Source organism: Nyctereutes procyonoides, unplaced genomic scaffold, assembly GCF_905146905.1.
Source record: "Nyctereutes procyonoides isolate TBG_1078 unplaced genomic scaffold, NYPRO_anot_genome, whole genome shotgun sequence".
Lineage (NCBI taxonomy): Eukaryota > Metazoa > Chordata > Mammalia > Carnivora > Canidae > Nyctereutes > Nyctereutes procyonoides.
In genome coordinates, this window is record NW_026575024.1 from 24451343 (window position 1) to 24470791 (window position 19449).

Consider the following 19449-nt stretch of genomic DNA (forward strand, 5'->3'; position numbering starts at 1 on the left):
AGAATAAAACTGCTGTGAACATTCATATACGAATCTTTTTTTTAAGATTTTATTTATTTATTCATGAGACACAAAGAGAGAGAGAAAGAGAGAGAGAGAGGCAGAGAGAGAAACAAGCTCCATGCAGTGAGCCCAATGTGGGACTTGATCCCAAGTCTCCAGAATCACGCCCTTGGGCTGAAGGCAGGCGCTAAACCGCTGAGCCACCTGGACTGCCCCATATATGAATCTTTGTATGGATATATGCTTTCATTTCTCTTGACTACACGCCTAGGAGTGAAATTTCTATATCATAAGGTAAGTGTAGCTTTGCTCAGTGGCAATATTGTAGCCAATGAGGTTTATCTGAGGCGCAATTATTGCTAATTGAAAACATAAGTGTACTTTTAACATTTTAAGAAACTGCTGGATTATTTTCCAAAATTATTGTACAATTTTATATTCCCAACCAGCAGTGTATAAGAGTTCCAGCTCCAGGGATCCCTGGGTGGCGCAGCAGTTTGGCGCCTGCCTTTGGCCCAGGGCGCGATCCTGGAGACCCGGGATCGAATCCCACGTCGGGCTCCCGGTGCATGGAGCCTGCTTCTCCCTCTGCCTGTGTCCCTGCCCCCCCCCACTGTGTGCCTATCATAAATAAATAAAAAATTAAAAAAAAAAAAGAGTTCCAGCTCCACCAATACTGCTATGGTCAGCTTCATTAATTTTAGCCATTTTAATAGGTGTGTGGAGATTTCTTTTTTTTTTTACATTTTTTTCTAATTTTTATTTATTTAAGTAATCAATCTCTACATTCAACATGGGGCTCGAAGTCACAACCCTCAGATCAAGAGGTGCAAGCTCCTCCAACTGACTCAGCCAGGCACCCCTTAGTAGGATAATTTCTAATTGCAGTTTTATTTTTTTTTTAATTTTATTTATTTATGATAGGCACAGAAAGAGAGAGAGAGAGAGAGGCAGAGACATAGGCAGAGGGAGAAGCAGGCTCCATGCACCGGGAGCCAGATGTGGGATTCAATCCCGGGTCTCCAGGATCGCGCCCTGGGCCAAAGGCAGGCGCCAAACCACTGCGCCACCCAGGGATCCCTCTAATTGCAGTTTTATTGTATTTCCCTAATAATTAATTATGGTTAGCATCTGCTGGACTCCTTGCTGGGCCAGGAGCCAGCTTCTCCCTCTCCCTCTGCCTGCCACTCCCTCTGCTTGTGTTCTCTTTCTCTCTGTCAGATAGATAAATAAAATCTTTTAAAATAAATATTTTCTTTAATAAAATAAATATTAAAAATACTTTAAAATATATTTATTTTATATTTATTATTTTTTAAAGGTTATTTATTTAATTATTCATGAGAGAGGCAGAGACATAGGTAGAGGGAGAAGCAGGCTCCCTGCAGGGAGCCTGATGCAGGACTCTATCCCAGGACTCTGGGATCAGGACCTGGGCTAAAAGCAGATGCTCAACCACTCAACCACTGAGCCACCCAGGTGTCCCTATTTTATATTTATTTATATTTTAAAAATAAAAATATAAGGGATGCCTGGGTGGCTCAACGGTTGAGTGCCTTCAGCCTCAGCGTGGTCCCGGAGTTCCAGGATGGAGTCCCACATCGGGCTCCCTGTATGGAGCTTGCTTCTCCATCTGCTTGTGTCTCTGCCTCTCTCTCTGTGTGTCTCATGAATAAATAAATAAAATCTTTAAAAATTTTTAAAAAATAAACGTCATATTTGGAATTTTTTCAGCATTATTGTTCCATTTTTAAAAAAGATTTATTTATTTATTTGAGAGAGAGAGACAGAGACAGAGAAAGTGTGTATGGGGAGGGATAGAGGAAAAGGGAGAGGGAGAGAATCCCAAGCCGACTCCCTCCTGAGTGTAGAGCTGCATGTGGGGTGCCATGACCCTGAGATCACAACCGGAGCCAAAACCAACAGTCTGAGGCTCAACCAACTGAGCCACCCAGTGTCCCAGCCATTATTGCTTCAAATAAATTTTCTGTCTCCCCACCCTCCTCCCCTTCAGAGACTCCAATTATGTGTGTATTAGTTTGCTTAACATTATCTCAGCTCACTGATGCTCTGTTCATTATTTCTAAATTTTTTTCTTCTGTTTCATTTCAGATTTTTTCTATTGCTGTATCTTCAAGTTTACTAATCTTTTCTTCCATACCATAATGTCTAATATGCTGTTAATCCCATCCAGTGTATTTTATTTTAAAAAACATTTTTTATTTTTAAGTAATCTCTACACCTAGTGTGGGGTTTGAACTTACAACCCCAAGATCAAGAGTTGCATGCTCCACCGACTCAGCCAGCCAGGCACCCCTCATTCAGTGTATTTTAAAATCTTACCCTTCTCAGGAATGATCTTAAGGAAATCAGGAGCCACAGGTAGAGAACACCTGGAATTCAGAATTCTGGTAGGAAGTGGGACCGGTGCAGATGGATGTGGTCGAAGAATGGGATTAGTTTCTGATTAGGACTTGTTTTCTCACCTTCTTTAAAAGAAGAATGTTGGCCATTAGCCTTTAGTTCTGGCATGGGATTGGGAATGGCCTACAACTGTCAGCATGATTTCTGGGCTCCATATTTTCTACATGGAAAATATGTCAATATGCAGGAGCAGTGACTTATACCTGAGAACATCCCAGTAGGAGGAAAATAGAAATCACGTTTATTCCTCAGGAACACTTAAGTGCCCTGGAGCAAACTGACATTCTTCTATAACAATGTTATCAGTAATGCTTTAAACTCCAGCACACTGTTTATGTATCTGAAACAAAGTCTGTTTCTTGTTTTATATTTTCTTTTTGGAAATTGCAAGGAGGTGGTCTCAAAAGAAACAAATAAAAAATAGGTGGCCCAGAAACAAACAAAATCTCACTCGTCTTGATATTTATTTTTAATTTTTATTTATTTATTTATTTATTTATTTATTTATTTATTTATTTATTTAGATATTTATTTTTTATATCTTCTGTGTGTCTACGTAGCTTTTTGGACATGTACAATACAGTCATAATAGCTCTCTTAGTATCTTCTCTGCTTATTCTAACATCTATGTCAGTTCTGGGTCAGTTTCAATTTCTTTTTCTTCTCTTATTTCTTGTTTTGCATATCTGGTAAAATTTTCTATTGGATGTTGGATATCATGAATGTTACTTGTTGGCAGCTGAATATTTTTGTAATTCTATGAGTATTCTTGAACTTTGTTCTAGGATGCATTTACTTGGAAACAGTTTGATCCTTTGAGAGTCTTGCTTTTAAGATTAGGTGGGACCAAAGCAGTGCTTAGTGTAGGCTCAGGATTAGTCCGCTGTTGAGGCAATATGCATCGGTGTATTCTTCCCAATGCCCTATGAATCATGAAGCTTGCCAGCCTTTCTGGTGGAAACAGGCACTAACTATTCTTGGCCCTCATGAGCACTGAACACTGTTTCCTCTAATCCTTTTGTCTGGTTCTTTCCTTGTCCTTGGACAGCTTCTTCATATGCATGTGCTAGTAAGTACTCAGCTGAATATTTGAGTAGATCTTTAGAATTCTCTTTCTCTCTCTCCTCCTTGGTACTCTTAGTCTTCCCAGACTCTCAGCTCTGTTTCCCCAACTCAGAGAGGCTGCTGGGCTCCATCTGGGTGCCCTCTCCTTATACTATATAGCCTGAAACCTCCTTCCTTTTAAAAAATTTTTTTTTGAAAAATTTATTTATTTTTTTTAAAGATTTTATTTATTTATTCATGAGAGACACAGAGAAAGAGAGAGAGAGGCAGAGACAGGCAGAGGGAGAAGCAGGGTCCACGCAGGGAGCCCGACGTGGAACTCCAGCCCAGGTCCCCAGAATTAGGCCCTGGGCTGAAGGCAGCGCTAAACTGCTGAGCCACCCGGGCTGCCCTCCTTTTTTTTTTTTTTTTTTTTTAAAGATTTTGTTTATTTATTTATAGAGACACAGAGAGAGAATGAGAGGCAGAGACACAGGCAGAGGGAGAAGCAGGCTCCATGCAGAGAGCCTGACGTGGGACTCGATCCAGGGTCTCCAGGATCACGCCCCAGGCTGCAAGCGGCGCCAAACTGCTGCGCCACCGGGGCTGCCCTCCTTTCTTTTTTTTTTTTTTTAAACAAAATGTTATTTTATTTTTTAAGATTTTATTTATTTATTCATGAGAGACACACACACAGAGAGAGAGGCAGAGACATAGGCAGAGGGAGAAGCAGGCTCCATGCAGGGAGCACGATGTGGGACTCAATCCCAGATCTTCAGGATCACGCCCTGGGCTGAAGGCGGTGCTAATCCACTGAGCCACCAGGGCCGCCTACATTCAGATTTAAGATCAGTGTTGTATATTGTGATTTTATTACTTTTTATTAAAAACAGTTTATTTTGAACTGGTCTTTGGCATGGGAAACACCGCACTGGAGGACATTTTCAATTTATAGCTAAACCCCTAATTAAAGAAATCAAGTCTCTTTAAAGTTCCCTGATTAAAAAACAAGATTGGTCTCAAGCCCCAGGCAAGAAGGCATGTGAGAATTCAGTGTGACTGTGGGGAGGACAGGGCAGAGCAGGGAGCTGGGCAGCCACTGACAGGCTTGGGGTATTTACAATTTATTATTTCCACTTAACAAAGCATTCATATCTCACTGTCTTGCTTCATTTTCTTCCTCCAACAACCCTGAGGCAAAATTCCTGACCTCTGTTTGGCGGATGAGGAAATGGGGCTGAAAAGGTTGAGCGATTTGACAAAAGACAAATCAGTAGCAGAGTTAAAATTTAAACTTACTTCTTAGAGATGGATTAAGGAGCAAAGCAATCCTTAGCCAGGTGGCTGTCAATGGTCAGGGAATATCCCTGGGAAGTGCTAAATAGAAGTGAATTCTGCTGATAGGGCCTCCTAGCAGATGAGCGAGAAATTACTAGATAAACTGCAGAGGTGGGGATGCCAGAGACAGATTGTCAGATGAATACTTGGAGGAGCAGTGGCTAGCTCCCACCCTGCCTCCTAAAGGAGACTGATGTTCCCTTAGGACTTCTGTCCCCAGAGAGGGTATGCAAGTAGAGAGTCAGAACCGAGATGCCAGGAAGATAAAGAAGAACCCGAGAGTTGCTACTCATCCTCCCTTCTGGACCTTCCTCACACAGTATTCACCTTTGCTCTCAAAGAATAGACTGTAAAATAACAATGTTGGCTCCATGAGTGTTTGCCAGGAGCCAGACCCTTCCCAAGCATCATTCTTTTTTTATTTTTTAATTCCCAAGCATCATTCTATTGGATTCTCACTGTGATTTTCTGAAGCAGATGCTACTGTCATCTCCATTTCAAACATAAGGAAATGGAAGCAGAGGATTTTACTCATTTTCTATTGCTGCATAACAAAGCTTAAGATCTGAAAACCACAATATTCATTTATTATCTCACACATTTTCTGCAAGTAGGGAATTGAAGAGCAGATTAACTGGGTGATTCTAGCCTGGGGCACCCCAAGACATTCCTGCCAAGCTGTCAACCAGCACTGCAGTCATCTTAAAGCTTCACTGTGGCTGTAAGATCCAGTTCCAATGGCTCATGAGCAGGGCTGGTGTTGTGCCCAAGATTGTGAATCCGAGAAACCACCAAGGACCCGACACCGATGCAAACACACGAGGGTTTATTTACAAGCTCGAGCTTGGGTCCAAGTGTACCCGACACAGCAGAGCAGGGACGGACCCCGAGGTGGGTTACAGCTGGGTTTTTTATAGGCTGGTCTAAGGGATTTTCAGAAGGGGTGGAGGAATTTCTCAAGTTCTGTTTACATTCTAATATGGGGCTTAAGGGCATTGAGCTCTGTTCTCATTCTAATATGGGACTTTCTACCACGGACGTGGGCTCTGTTGTCTTTCTGATATGGGATTCCCTGCAGTTCCTGTAAAGTTCAGCTCTTATTCACAGGGGCCTAAGATGACTGTACTTGTGCTAATGCTAAACTTGAGGTGGAATGGCCTTGATTTTTCTCAGCCTCCACAGCTGGCAAATCAGTTGGCAGTTTTATCAGTTACTTGTCATGTGGATCTCGCCATTGGGCTGCTTGCGTGTGCTTACAACATGGCATCTGACTTCTCCCAGAGCAACTGATCTAAGAGACCAAAGAGGAAGCTGAAATGTAGTTCCTGGCTTAGCCTCAGAAGTCACATTGTCATTTCTGTAACACCCTAGTGGTAAAATCACAGGTCAGCTCTAATCATTGTAGGAAGGGTCTTCATACATGGGTGTCCTTCATGGAGGCCAGCTAACACAGTGACAAAGGAATTTACCCAAGGTCACGCACATGGGAAATAGCAAAGGTAGGCTTTGAACCCAGGCAGTTACCAGGTCACAGTAAAGACTGGCTTGAAAGAATGGGGGTAGGCAGGTACCCAGAGATCTCCTCTGTCCTGGAGATATTCACATTTCAAATTGTGGATCTCATTCCAGTGATTACGTGGGTCAAATACTTTATCCGATGTGTCAGACACTTTGCCAAAACAGCATGACCTGGGCATGTGTATAATAGATTGCACAAATCATCCATTGGACAGTGGACTTGGTGAGTCAGAGGGAACCTGGATTCTGGCTCCAGCCCTGCCTCTGACTTACTGTGTGACCTGGAGTGAGTTTTAGCCCCTCTGAGGTCTTTGATTTTCTTTCTGTACAATGGGACAGTTCAATCCTAAGGGCCCCGCAGGCCTCTGGCTAAGAGATTCCTGGATTTCATGCACAAAGTCGTTTACCAGGAATGTTGCGGCAGTTTCCTCTCCACTTTCCCGGGATCTCTCAGACCTTTGCCTGAGTGGTGTGGACCCCTTAGGTACAAGGGTCACTTTTTTGGAACCAGGCCAGGCTGGGCCAGGCTGCTCAGCCCTGCTTCCCCCGCAGCTGGCTGGCACCATTGTTCCCCCATAAAGCTGGGCCTGGTTCCAGCTGCTGCTGCCCTCGGGGCCGGGGAGAGGCTCAAAGAACTCAGTTGTGTGGCTTCCGCCCTCCCCCAGGGCAGGCCTGGGTCACCCAACAGGCTGACTCAGCCCATGGATGGGAACAAAGAACATGAGACATGGTTTAAGGAAAGAATTTGACATTTACTATCCCCCACCCCCACCACGCCCTGACCTCCCACCCCTGGAAAAAACTTCAAAGTAATCATCACAGGGAAAATCCTGCTATACTTATTTTACAGTCTAGTAGGATATTAAAAAAAGGGGAGGGGGTGAGGGTGAGGGCATTATAATCATTCAGGGCTTTAAGGACCTATATTCAAATGAGTCTACAATGCACATCTGTTTGCCTTTTAATTGGGATGCATGTTACAGCTGAGAAACATGTAAAAAGTACATAGTGTTACACAAAATGATAGTGCGTATTACAATGGTGGATCTTAAATTGGATGAAATATGGTCCTGAGGCCCTGTCCTTGGAGCCTGGGTCCAGCTGTGTCCATCCTCTCCTCCACTGTCCCACTCTCAGCCTCTCTCTCTTCCACTACCCCGGGGCCTGTCTTTACCCTGTGTCTCCAGGACAATCCTTCAAACTTTCTCAAGCTTTTCCTCTGCATTAAAACCCTGAAGGGGGCAGCCCCGGTGGCGCGGCGGTTTAGCGCCGCCTGCAGCCTGGGGTGTGATCCTGGAGACCCGGGATCGAGTCCCACGTCAGGCTTCCTGTAGGGGGCGTGCTTCTCCCTGTGTCTGTGTCTCTATGAATAAATAAACAAAATCTTTTTTTTTAAATTTATTTATGATAGTCACAGAGAGAGAGAGAGAGAGATTGAGGCAGAGACACAGGCAGAGGGAGAAGCAGGCTCCATGCACCGGGAGCCCGATGTGGGATTTGATCCTGGGTCTCCAGGATCACGCCCCAGGCCAAAGGCAGGCGCCAAACCTCTGCGCCACCCAGGGATCCCAAATAAACAAAATCTTAAAAAAAAAAAAAAAACAAAAAACCCTGAAGGAATTGTGAGGCAGGGGATAGCTGTCCCCCACTTCTGATGAAGACAGAGTAGGTTTCAGCACAGTTGAAGAGCACAAAAGAATGAAAAGAAATTTAATTTCATGAGTAATAGCTAACAGTTATCCAACACTGTGCTGCAGGCACTATTCTAGATGATTCATGGATGTTAATTCATTTAATCCCTACAAGCATTTATCAGGTGGCTGCTAGTGTATCCCCATTTTAAAGATGTGAGAAACGAGGCACAGAGAGTCACTATAACTTGCCCAACATCACATAGCTAGTAAGTGTCAGAGCCCAGAGGTAAAACAGCAAAATTCCTCCTCTGCCCCGGAGGTAATACTGTCATACAGGTGTACACATCCTGCCAGATCTTGTTTTTTTATGGATTTGTGGCTTAAACATATAGGAAAATATTATTTTGCTTTTGATCATATTGTTCTGACACATGTCTTTTCTATACAAGTACATAGAGATATCCTAGTTCTTTTTACTTTTTTAAATTATAAAAAAAATATTTATTTATTTAAATAATCTCTTCACCCATCATGGGGCTTAAACTCACAACCCCGAGATCAAGAGTCAAATGCTCTTCAACTGAACCAGTGGGGCATACCTCCTTTTTTTTGGGGGGGGGCATACCTCCTAACCCCGTTTTTTTTGCTTTTGTTTTTGATTTTTAAGTAGGCTCCAGCCAATGAGCCTTGAACTCATGACTCTGAGATCAAGACCTGAGCTGAAAAAAAAAAAAAAAAAAAAAAAGACCTGAGCTGAGATCAAGGGCCTAGTTGATTGAGCCACCCAGGTGTGCCTCCCTACCCCCTCAGTTCTTTTTAACTACTACCCAGTGTCTATACTGTGTATGCTATGGAAATAACCCCAAGTGCCTCCAAGAGACCAGGCCCCATCCTCCCTCTGGGCTTCACATTTTATTCACATGTATATCTCATTTCAACCTGACAACCTTTGATCACAAGCATTTTTTCCATTTTAGAGGTGAAAAAGAGGGGAGCCTGGCCAACTCAGTTGGTGGAATATGTGACTCTTGATCTCAAAGTTGTGAGTTCAAACCCCACAATGGGCATAAAGCTTACTTTTAATAAATAAATAGATAGATAAATAGGAAGAGAGTGAGGCCTAGAGAGGGTATAAGTATATTTTCCAAGTGAATGAAACATGATTTGAGCTAAGAGTGTACACTTTTACCCATTGCACTTCTAAGAGCCTTTCCAAATGCAACAGTGCACCTCAGTACCCTGTTGGTGAATATTTGGATTGTTTCCTATTTTCCCCTATGACAAGCAATGCTGAAGTCAACATCCTTGTACATGCTTCTTTTTGTCCACACGGAAACATTTCCGAGGGTTGGTTGTGATGGTGAACTTGCTGAGTCAAAGGCCATTACATTTTTAATAATAATACTGCTAAACCTCCCTCAAGAAGGCTTTTCTAATTTACCTTCCCACCACTTGGAGATTCCATTTGCTCTAAGATGTTCAGGATTTGGGGTCACCACATCTGGACTTGAATCCCACCTTTGCAGCATGACTTTGGGCAAGTTATGCTGTTGTGTGTATGAGTTTCTTTCTCTTCTCCTCTTCTTTCTCCCCTGTCTCTTTTTGTCATGCAGGGTCCTGTCGTACAAATAGTCTACAATTGAACTGTTCTGGTGTTGATGAGCATCAGGTTGTTTTCAGAAGAAGGTTGCCATGAGGGGTGCCTGGGTGGCTCAGTGATTGAGTGTCTGCCTTAGCTCAGGTCATGATCCTGGGGTCCTGGGATTGAGTCCTGCATTGGGCTCCCTACAGGGAGCCTGCTTCTCCCTCTGCCTATTTCTCTTCCTGTCTCTCTGTGTTTCTCATGAATAAATAAATAAAATCTTAAAAAAAAAAAAGAAGGTTGCCATGAACACTCATGTACATGCCTTTTGGTAGACATATTTATGTACTCCTCTTAGACATATAAACCTAGGATGTTGCTGAATCATAAGGGAAATATAGATTCAGTTTTCATATATATTGCCAAATAGTTTCTTTTTTTTTGTTTTTAATTTATTTATTCATGAGAGATACAGAGAGAGAGAGAGAGGCAGAGGGAGAAGCAGGCTCCATGCAGGGAGCCCAATGCGGGACTCAATCCCGGGTCTCCAGATCAGGCCCTGGGCTGAAGGCAGCACTAAACCACTGAGCCACCCGGGTTGCCCGCCCAATAGTTTCCAAAGGGATTGTACCAATTTATTTTCCTACTGACAATGTATGAGAGTTCTAGTTGCTCCACATTCTCATCAACATTTGATATTGTCAGCCTTTTACATTTTAGCTATCTGATGGCACTATGCTCTTGTAATCCTCATATCACCCCGGAGAAGTTTATGTGTGTGTGAATACTGTTGGTTAGTGACTGACCTCATCAATATTCTCCTTCCTAGCTACTTCTGGCTTAGGAGGGCACTGTGATATAGTTCTGGCCAATGAGACAGAAGAGAACACCCACTGTGTAAAACTTCTGAGAACACTGGGAACACGTTGGCTTTCTGAGAAGAGACTCAGGTTGCCCATCCTTCATTCCTTTACTTTTCTTTATTTTTCTACCTGGAACATGGACATTATGTCATTCATGGAACAACATATTCCATGAGGCCACAACATGAGGAAAAGGCCAACAGAATCACAGAGACACTGGCCATGATGTCATTAAGCCAGTGAAACAAACCAAGTAGTTCCCTGTGTTGAGATTTCCTGTAAGACAAAGTCCCCTAACCTATTAGTCTGGTTTTCTATTATTGCCACCAAGCTCATTCTTTGGCAGTACTTTAACTATCTTCACTCTGCAAGTGAGGAAAGAGAGGCTCAGACAGTTCAACTGAAACAACAATGCAAGGAGCACTAGGGAATGGAGAAGGTTCTGAGATGCATGGAGTTGACAGGAAATTAGAGGCCTCTGCTTGTGAGGACCCTAGGGGAAGTAGTACCCTTTCTGAAGGCTCAAGAGAGGAAACAAGGCCGTCATAAAGACCTCCCTGAAGATTAATATATCTCTCTGGACAAATTTTACCAAGTATCCTTCCTCTAAATAAAGTCAACCTCAAATCAAGCCACTTTGATTGATCAATCTGCCATCTCTAAGCTGGAGATCTTTCAGGCCCTTCTAGGTCTACTACCTATGATTCTCTATCTCTTCTCTATAACCCATCTAGTATGTATAATTACATTACATGAGTACACCACATCATTATCCTGTTGATGGACCTTCAGGTTGCTTCTAATGTTTCATATTTACAAACAATGATGCCATGAATAGTGTTGTACATGTCTTCTGTGCACACATATGATATTCTCTGAGATATAGATTTGGGAATGGAATTGGTGGGTCAAAGGGCATGCACAGCTTCAACTTTGCAAGTCATTGCTAAGTGGCTCCCCAGAAAGCATATTATGCATATTTGCTTCTCCCCTACTAACAAAGCATGAGAAGTCTTGGTACTCCTCATCGTTGTCAACATTTGATATTGGCAGACTTATTAATGTTGTGATTGAGTTACAACATACATAAAGTTAAGTAAATAAAATGCACCTGTCCTAAGTGTCCAGCTTCATGCATTTTTACTTTTGTTAAACTCATGTAAACTCTTCCTGGACTATTTCCAGGCCACTAGATGGCTCCTTCAGGTCCCTTTTCAGTTAAGACTCAATCCCTCTGCCAAAGTAACAACTATCCTAATTTCTAGAAACATAAATTAGTTCTGCTTGTTCTTGAACTTCATACAATTGGAATTATACAGCATGTACTCTTTTTTTGCTTAGCTTCTTTCACTCAACTTAGTATCTGAGATTCATCCATTTTTTTTTTTTTTTAATTCATCCATGTTAAAAAAAAGAGAGAGAAATTTACTTTGAGGAACTGGCTCCTATGATTACAGAGAGGGAAGTCTCACAATGTGCCACCTCTAAGCTGGAGACCCAGGAAAGCTGGTGGTGGTAATTCAGTCCAAAGGCAGGAGAAGATCAATGTCCCAGCCCAAACAGTCAGGAAGGGAACAAATCCTACCATCCTCCACCTTTTGTTCTATTCAGGCCCTCAATGGATTCTATCATGCCCACCTACATGGGGAAGGATGATCTACTTTACTAAATCCACTGATTCAAATGCTAATCTCATCTGGAAACGCACAGAGACACTCAGAAATAATGTTTAATTTGGACATGCTGTGGCCCAATCAAGCTGACACAAAATTAAGCATCACAAAGGGTGAGGGTAGGCAGCCCAGGTGGCTCAGCGGTTTAGCTCCATCTTCAGTCCAGCGCGTGATCCTGGAGTCCCGGAATCCAGTCCCAGGTTGGGCTCCCTGCATGGGGCCTGCTTCTCCCTCTGCCTGTGTCTCTGCCTCTCTCTCTTTGTGTGTGTCTCTCATGAATAAATAAATAAATAAAATAAAATAAAAAAACTTTGCCTAGAAAGCCATGTATTAAAAAAAAAAAAAAAACAAAGGGTGAGGGTGACAAGGACTCTTTGCCAACTAGTGTCAGGAGGGGGATCTGATGTTGGGCCTGTCCCTTCCTTTTCAACTCCTGTGGTGCCTAGTAGAGGCTCTGCACTCAACAGAAGCTCAAGAAACTTGCTAAAGTGACTAATTTCATGGGGACATCTCCCAATAATAACAATTCAATATCGGGCACCTACATATGGGACACCTTTTTATTTACAACTTCATCTTTCTCTCTTGACAACCCTAGGAGTCTGTACCATTTTTCTCTTTCACGAAGGTGGAAACTGAAACCCACAGAGGCCCAACTTGGTCTGCCTTAGATCCTAGAAAAATGAAGTGCTGTGGGTTGAACAGCAGCCCCTCAAAAGATATACCCCTATCCTAATTCCAAAACCTGTGAACTGCAGGTACCATTCAGTTAAGGATCTCAAGATGTGGGCAGCCCCAGTGGCTTAGTGGGTTAGTGCCGCCTTCAGCCCAGGGCATGATCCTTGGAGGGAGACCTGGGATCGAGTCCCACATTGGGCTCCCTGCATGAAGCCTGTTTCTCCCTCTGCCTGTGTCTCTGCCTCTCTCTCTCTCTGTGTGTGTCTCTCATGAATGAATAAATAAAATCTTAATTTTTTTTTAAAAGGATCTCACAATGTTTATCCAGATGAGATTTTTTTTTTTTTTTAAGATTTTATTTATTCATGAGAGAGAGGCAGAGACACAGGGTCCATGCAGGGAGCCTGACATGGGACTCAATCCCAGGTCTCCAGGATCAGGCCCTGGACCGAAGGTGGCACTAAACCGCTGAGCCACACGGGCTGCCCCTCTAGATGGGTCTTAAATCCTAAATCCGATGATAAACATCCTCCGAAGAGACAAGAAGAGGGAAGAGACAGGGAGAACAGGAGGCCATGGGAAGATGGAGACAGGATGTGTCCATAAACCAGTGAACTCTCAGAGCTACCAGAAGCTGGAAGAGGCAAGAAAGGATTCTCCCCTCGAGCCTTTGGAGGAAGTGTAACCCTGGTGACACTTTGATTTTGGACTCTGGTGCCCATAACTCTGCGAGAAGAATTTCAGTTGCTTTATGCTACTGGTCCACGGTAAGTTGGCACAGCAGCTGTAGGAAAGCAACACATGAGGGTGGTGGAGAAGGCAAAGGAGAATAAGGAGGGTCAGCTGCCCCTGCTGAAGCGCATGGTTCTCCATTGCCTGGCAGCTTTGTGACCCAGTCTCCTCCACTCTGCCTCTAGTTCAACTCACTGCAGCTGCAATGGTCTCCTTTCGTCATCCCTGGAATATGCTGGGCACATTCTCACCTAAGGCCTTGGTGCTTTTTGTTTCCTTTGCCTAAAATATTTGTCTTCCCCTGAAAACTCAGTTTCCTGCTCCTCAGACAAGCCTCCCTGACCTCCTCTCTAGAGTGTCTCCCACCTCCCAAGTCACCCTCATCCCTCTAATTTTTCTTCACGGCCCTCACAATCACCTGATGGGACGTTTGTCCACGATACACGTGTTTACGTATATAATACTCCCTCCAACTAGGACATTAGCTCCTCCAGGACAGGGGCTTTGTTCATTGCTTTATCCCCAGCCTTTAGCATGGTTCCTGGTCCATGGGAGGTATTCAATAGATATTTGAATGACTACTTTCCTTCGACAGCACATAGACTAAATGTGGAACAATACAGAAAAGATCAGCATGGTCCCTGTGGACGGTTGATATGCAAATTCATGAAGTGGTTCCTATTTTTTTAAAATATTTTATTTATTTATTTATTCATGAGAGACACACAGAGAAAGGCAGAGAGATAGACGAGGGAGGAGCAGGCTCCTTGCAGGGAGCTTGTTGTGGGACTCTATCCCCAGACCAGGATCATGCCCTGAGCCAAAGGAAGATGCTCACCCACTAAGCCACCCAGACATCCCAAGTCATACTTCCTACTTTTTAAGATTTTATTTATTTGAGAGTGAGAGAGTGAGATAGTGAGCATGAAGTGCAGGGAGGGGCAGAAGGAGAGGGGGAAGCAGACTCCCTGCTGAGCAAGGAGCCTGACACAGGGCTGGGCTTGATCCCAGGACCCTGGGACAATGACCTGAGCCAAAGGCAGACACTTAACTGACTGAGCCACCCAGGTACCCCAAAGTGTTCCATATTTTTGTGTGTTAACTGGAATTAAAATTAAAATTAAAAGAATAAACTAGATGACTAAAAAAAATATTTGAATGAATGAACAAATTACCTACTAATAGTGATGGGAATGAGAAGGAGGAGGGCCCAGATATGGAGCTATCATCCAAGCTGAAGAGGAGACTGTGTGTGGGAAGCTCTTGGCCCTAACAGGGCCCCTGGCCCTCAGCCCAAGTGTGATTATGAACCTCAGAAAAGCCTTTCTCCACATCCCTCCACCTGGCTTGCCTTGTCTTTCCAGCTGATCACAGTCCCCAAGGGTTCATTTGATTCAAACATCCCTGGGAAGGTTTGAAAGCATCCTTTGTTTCTACATTTTCTCATTTTTTCCAAGCATCAAGTATGGACAGATACACACACCCTCATGCACATATATACACACAATCTGACACATACGCTTGGCCATAACCCACAGTCTCATGGACCCTCATGGCTCAGTCTACCCATATCCAGTACTACTTGTGCACAGCTGTGGACACACACTGACCCTCAGTCATTTGCACTCCCCTGTCTTACATACTCACACACAGTTAGAGTCTTGCATGTGCCCTCACACACGAGCAGGCCTCCACCCAAGGTCTCACCTAGGTAAGTGCTCACACCGACACATAGACTCACTCATCAGTTCCTCTGGGCATGTGTGCCTGGACCCTCATGCACATACAGCTTTGAACATACCTCCAGGTTTCCTCACACACATACAAACAGGCAATGGCCTGCTGTGGTGACTCACACTTGTCATGATGACCTGTCATGATGGCCTATCATGACTTTGCATAATAACCTAACAACAGCGATATTGACTGAACACTGGCCATGTGCCAGGTACCCTGCCCTTTGAGACCTTGTGTCATTCAATTCTCACAACAATCACATGAAATAGGTGCTATTATTAGTCCTATTTTATAGATGAGGAAACAGACTCAGAGCCAAAAGAGTCCAAATGGGATTCTAACCCAAGCATCTGACTCCAGAGTTCCCCTCTCCTTTTCTGGTAGAGTATATTTTTCAAAAATGATTGCATCAACATCTCCTATCCCTCATGCTCTTCTAGAACCTTGTCACTCTCTAATCAAATGGTAGAATCTCTGGCCCCTTCTCTTGAACTTGAGTGGGTCTTTGTGACTACAAATAACAGTACGATGAACATGATGCCAGTATGAATCCAAGGCTAGATCATAAAAGGTGGTACCAAAAAAATGGCCAGGATGTAGAAACATGGGGCAGCCCCAGTGGCGCAGCGGTTTGGCGCCACCTGCGGCCTGGGGTTTGATCCTGGAGACCCGGAATCAAATCCCGCATCAGGCTCCCTGCATGGAGCCTGCTTCTCCCTCTGCCTCTCTCTATCTCTCTGTCTCTCTGAATAAATAAATAAAATCTTAAAAAAAAAAGATGTAGAAACACCTGAGTGTCCACTGATGGATGAATGGATAAAGAAAAAATATGCCACTTTTCCCCACACAATGGAATATTATTCAGCCATAAAAGAGGGAAATCCGGGATCCCTGGGTGGCGCAGCGGTTTGGCGCCTGCCTTTGGCCCAGGGCGCGATCCTGGAGACCCGGGATCGAATCCCACGTCGGGCTCCCGGTGCATGGAGCCTGCTTCTCCCTCTGCCTGTGTCTCTGCCTCTCTCTCTCTCATTCTATGTGACTATCATAAATAAATTAAAAAAAAAAAAAAGAGGGAAATCCTGGGGTGCCTGGGTGGCTCAGTAGGTTAGGTATCCAACTCTTGGTTTTGGCTCAGGTTATGGTCTCAGGATTATGAGATCGAGCCCACCATCAGCCCAAGCCCAGCACGGAGCCTGCTTGGGATTCTCTCTCTCTCCTTCTCCCTCTGCCCTTCCCTCTGCTTGCACACACTCTAAAATAAATAAATCTTAAAAAAAATGGAAATCCTGCCATTTGGGATAAGATTGATGGACTTGAGGGTGTTATAAGTGAAATAAATCAGAGAGATAAAGGCAAACACTGCATGTCTTACTTGTATGTGGAGTCTCAAAAAGCCAAACTCATAGAAACAGAGTAGAATGGTGGTTGCCAGGGGCTGAGAGGTGGGGAAATGGGGAGATGCTGGTCAGGGGACATAAACCTCCAGTTAGAAGACGAATAAATTCTAATGTACAAGGTGGTGACTATAGTTAACAAGACTGTATTGCATACTTGAAAATTGCTAAGAGAGTAGATCTTAAAGGTTCTCATCACCACTATTACCACCACAACAAAAGAATTACTGATAATTATGTGAGGCGAATGATAAGTATACAGTTAATTAATCTTATTGTGTTCATCTTTTCATAATACATATGTTTGTCAAATTACCAAATTGTATACTTTAAAGTTATACAATGTTCTATGTCATTTATATCTCCATAAAGCTAGGGAAAAATTTTTTTTTGTGCGGGGAGGGTTTTACTGTTTATTTATGACAAATGTCCCCCATCTGTGGTCTTCTCCCGTCCGAAGTTCTTTGAAATGATGCCGTCGGCCTTGGCCAGCCAGAGGATGGAGTCATCAGACTCGCCCATCCTGCGAATGGCCCCGCAGATAGCGTAGGTCTTAAACTGTCCGTTGAACCTGCCAGTCACCTTGTCAACCTTGGCCATGTTCATCTGGATGGACGTGTGGTCCTTGGTGCCGATGATGCGGTTGCTGGCGGAGCATTTCCGCGGCATGTACAGGTCCACGAACTTGCCGGCGTCGTTCTGCATGTCGAGGGCGCACCTGCTGCTGCCACCACGAGCTAGAGCGCAGAAAGTTAGGAAAAAAATTTTTATGTTTTTTTTTAAATTTTTATTTATTTATGATAGTCACAGAGAGGGGATCCCTGGGTGGCGCAGGGGTTTGGCGCCTGCCTTTGGCCCAGGGCGCGATCCTGGAGACCCGGGATCGAGTCCCACGTCGGGCTCCCGGTGCATGGAGCCTGCTTCTCCCTCTGCCTGTGTCTCTGCCTCTCTCTCTCTCTCTCTCTCTCTCTCTCTCTCTGACTATCATAAATAAATTAAAAAAATTAAAAAAAAATGATAGTCACAGAGAGAGAGAGAGAGGCAGAGACATAGGCAGAGGGAGAAGCAGGCTCCATGCACCGGGAGCCTGACGTGGGATTCGATCCCGGGTCTCCAGGATCGCTCCCTGGGCCAAAGGCAGGCGCTAATCCGCTGCGCCACCCAGGGATCCCAAATTTTTATGTTTTTATTTTTTAAAGATTTATTTATTTATTTATTTATTTATTTATTTATTTATTTATTTATGATAGACATACAGAGAGAGAGGCAGAGACACAGGAGGAGGGAGAAGCAGGCTCCGTGCCAGGAGCCCAATGCGGGACTCAATCCGGGGACTCCAGGATTGCACCCTGGGCCAAAGGCAGGCGCTAAACTGCTGAGCTACCCAGGGATCCCCAGGAAAAAAACTTTTAAAGAAAAAAAGGATTACACAAATTCTGCCTGGCTCTCTCTTGGGACACTCATCCTTGGAACCCAGCTACCATGCTAGGAGGAAGCCCAGGTTACATGAAGAGGCCATGTGCAGGTGTCCCGCAACCGCCTACTGAGGTCCCAGCTGACAGCCAGCATCACCTGGCAGTCCTGTGCATGAGGAAGCCCTCAAGATGACATCAGTCCAGTCACTATCTAACTGCAACCACACAAGAGACCCAGAGTAAGAACTGCCCAGCTGAGCTCAATCAAACCCCAAACTGAAAGGTAATAATAATAATTATTATTGTTTTATGCCACTAAACATGGGTGATTTGTTACATAGTGATAGCTAACTGGATGCCAGGACAGATTACCAACAGTTAGCCTCAGACCACCATGGGGAAGTGGTGCCAAGCTCTTTGTCCTCCTCTTAGACTGTCCTCTTCTACCGCAGGATCCAGGATCTCAGAGCACAATCCTCATGCCACATGACCACTGGTATATCCAACTCCCTATCTGGGTGTGAGCTGTTCCACCCCCAGGCACTTGTCCACTGCTGACTCTGTGATGCTTAAGGCAAGTGCTCAACACTTTATTTATTTGAGAGATAGTAAAAGAGAGAGAGAGAACACAAGACAGAGGAGAGGCAGAGAGAGAGAGAGAGAGAGAGGGAGAAGCAGACACCTTACTGAGCGGGAATCCCAATGTGGGGCTGGATCCCAGGACCCCAGGATCATAACCTGAGCCAAAAGGCAGCCACTTAACTGGGTCACCCAGGTGCCCCCCTGTTTACTCTTTTTTTTTTTTAATTTTTTATTTATTTATGATAGTCACACAGGGAGAGAGAGAGAGAGAGGCAGAGACATAGGCAGAGGGAGAAGCAGGCTCCATGCACCGGGAGCCCGACGTGGGATTCGATCCCGGGTCTCCAGGATCGTGCCCTGGGCCAAAGGCAGGCGCCAAACCGCTGCGCCACCCAGGGATCCCATCCCCTGTTTACTCTTTAGTCAAATGTGTAACAATTCCAGCCCTGCCCACCTCACAAGGAGGCTGCAAGGATCCATCCCGGAAGCTTGAGTTTAAGGGGTTATTATTATTTTTTAAAATAGATTTTATTAAGTAATCTCCACATCCAACGTGAAGCTCAAACAACCCGAGATCAAGAGTCATATGCTCCACAGACTGAGCCAACGAGGTGCCCCACAGGGATTAGTGTTAATGCTTGCATTTTAGGATCCCAGTGGCAACTAGAAGATAGGTAAATATAACCAACACAGGAAGTCCTGCAATGTGGAGACATCTAGCATAGGGGCAAACAACTCAGTGGCTGCAATGCAAATAAGAATGGCAACAAATGGGACGCCTGGGTGGCTCAGCGGTTAAGCACCTGCCTTTGGCCCAGGGTGTGGTCCTGGA

The 19449-nt window shown here is 44.3% G+C and overlaps 1 protein-coding gene, 1 non-coding gene and 1 pseudogene across 2 annotated transcripts; 2 read left to right on the forward strand and 1 right to left on the reverse strand.

The window, feature by feature from the left end:
• Nucleotides 1-305: 305 nt before the first annotated feature.
• Nucleotides 306-424, forward strand: LOC129498723 (U4 spliceosomal RNA; annotated as a pseudogene).
• A 13643-nt stretch (nt 425-14067) lies between these two features.
• On the forward strand, nt 14068-14175 carry LOC129498776 (U6 spliceosomal RNA). Its single transcript, XR_008662201.1, has one exon. It is a non-coding gene; the product is annotated as a U6 spliceosomal RNA (small nuclear RNA).
• Nucleotides 14176-17021: 2846 nt separating this feature from the next.
• Nucleotides 17022-17366, reverse strand: LOC129496876 (40S ribosomal protein S21-like). The gene has a single exon (XM_055305245.1). The coding sequence runs from the start codon at nt 17323-17325 to the stop codon at nt 17038-17040; it is 288 nt and encodes a 95-aa protein (XP_055161220.1). The 5' UTR covers nt 17326-17366; the 3' UTR covers nt 17022-17037.
• Nucleotides 17367-19449: the final 2083 nt, after the last annotated feature.

What these genes read in the sequence shown, in the direction of transcription:
- LOC129496876 (XM_055305245.1), bottom strand. Translation starts at nt 17,325, where the DNA reads ATGCAGAACGACGCCGGCAAGTTCGTGGACCTGTACATGCCGCGGAAA.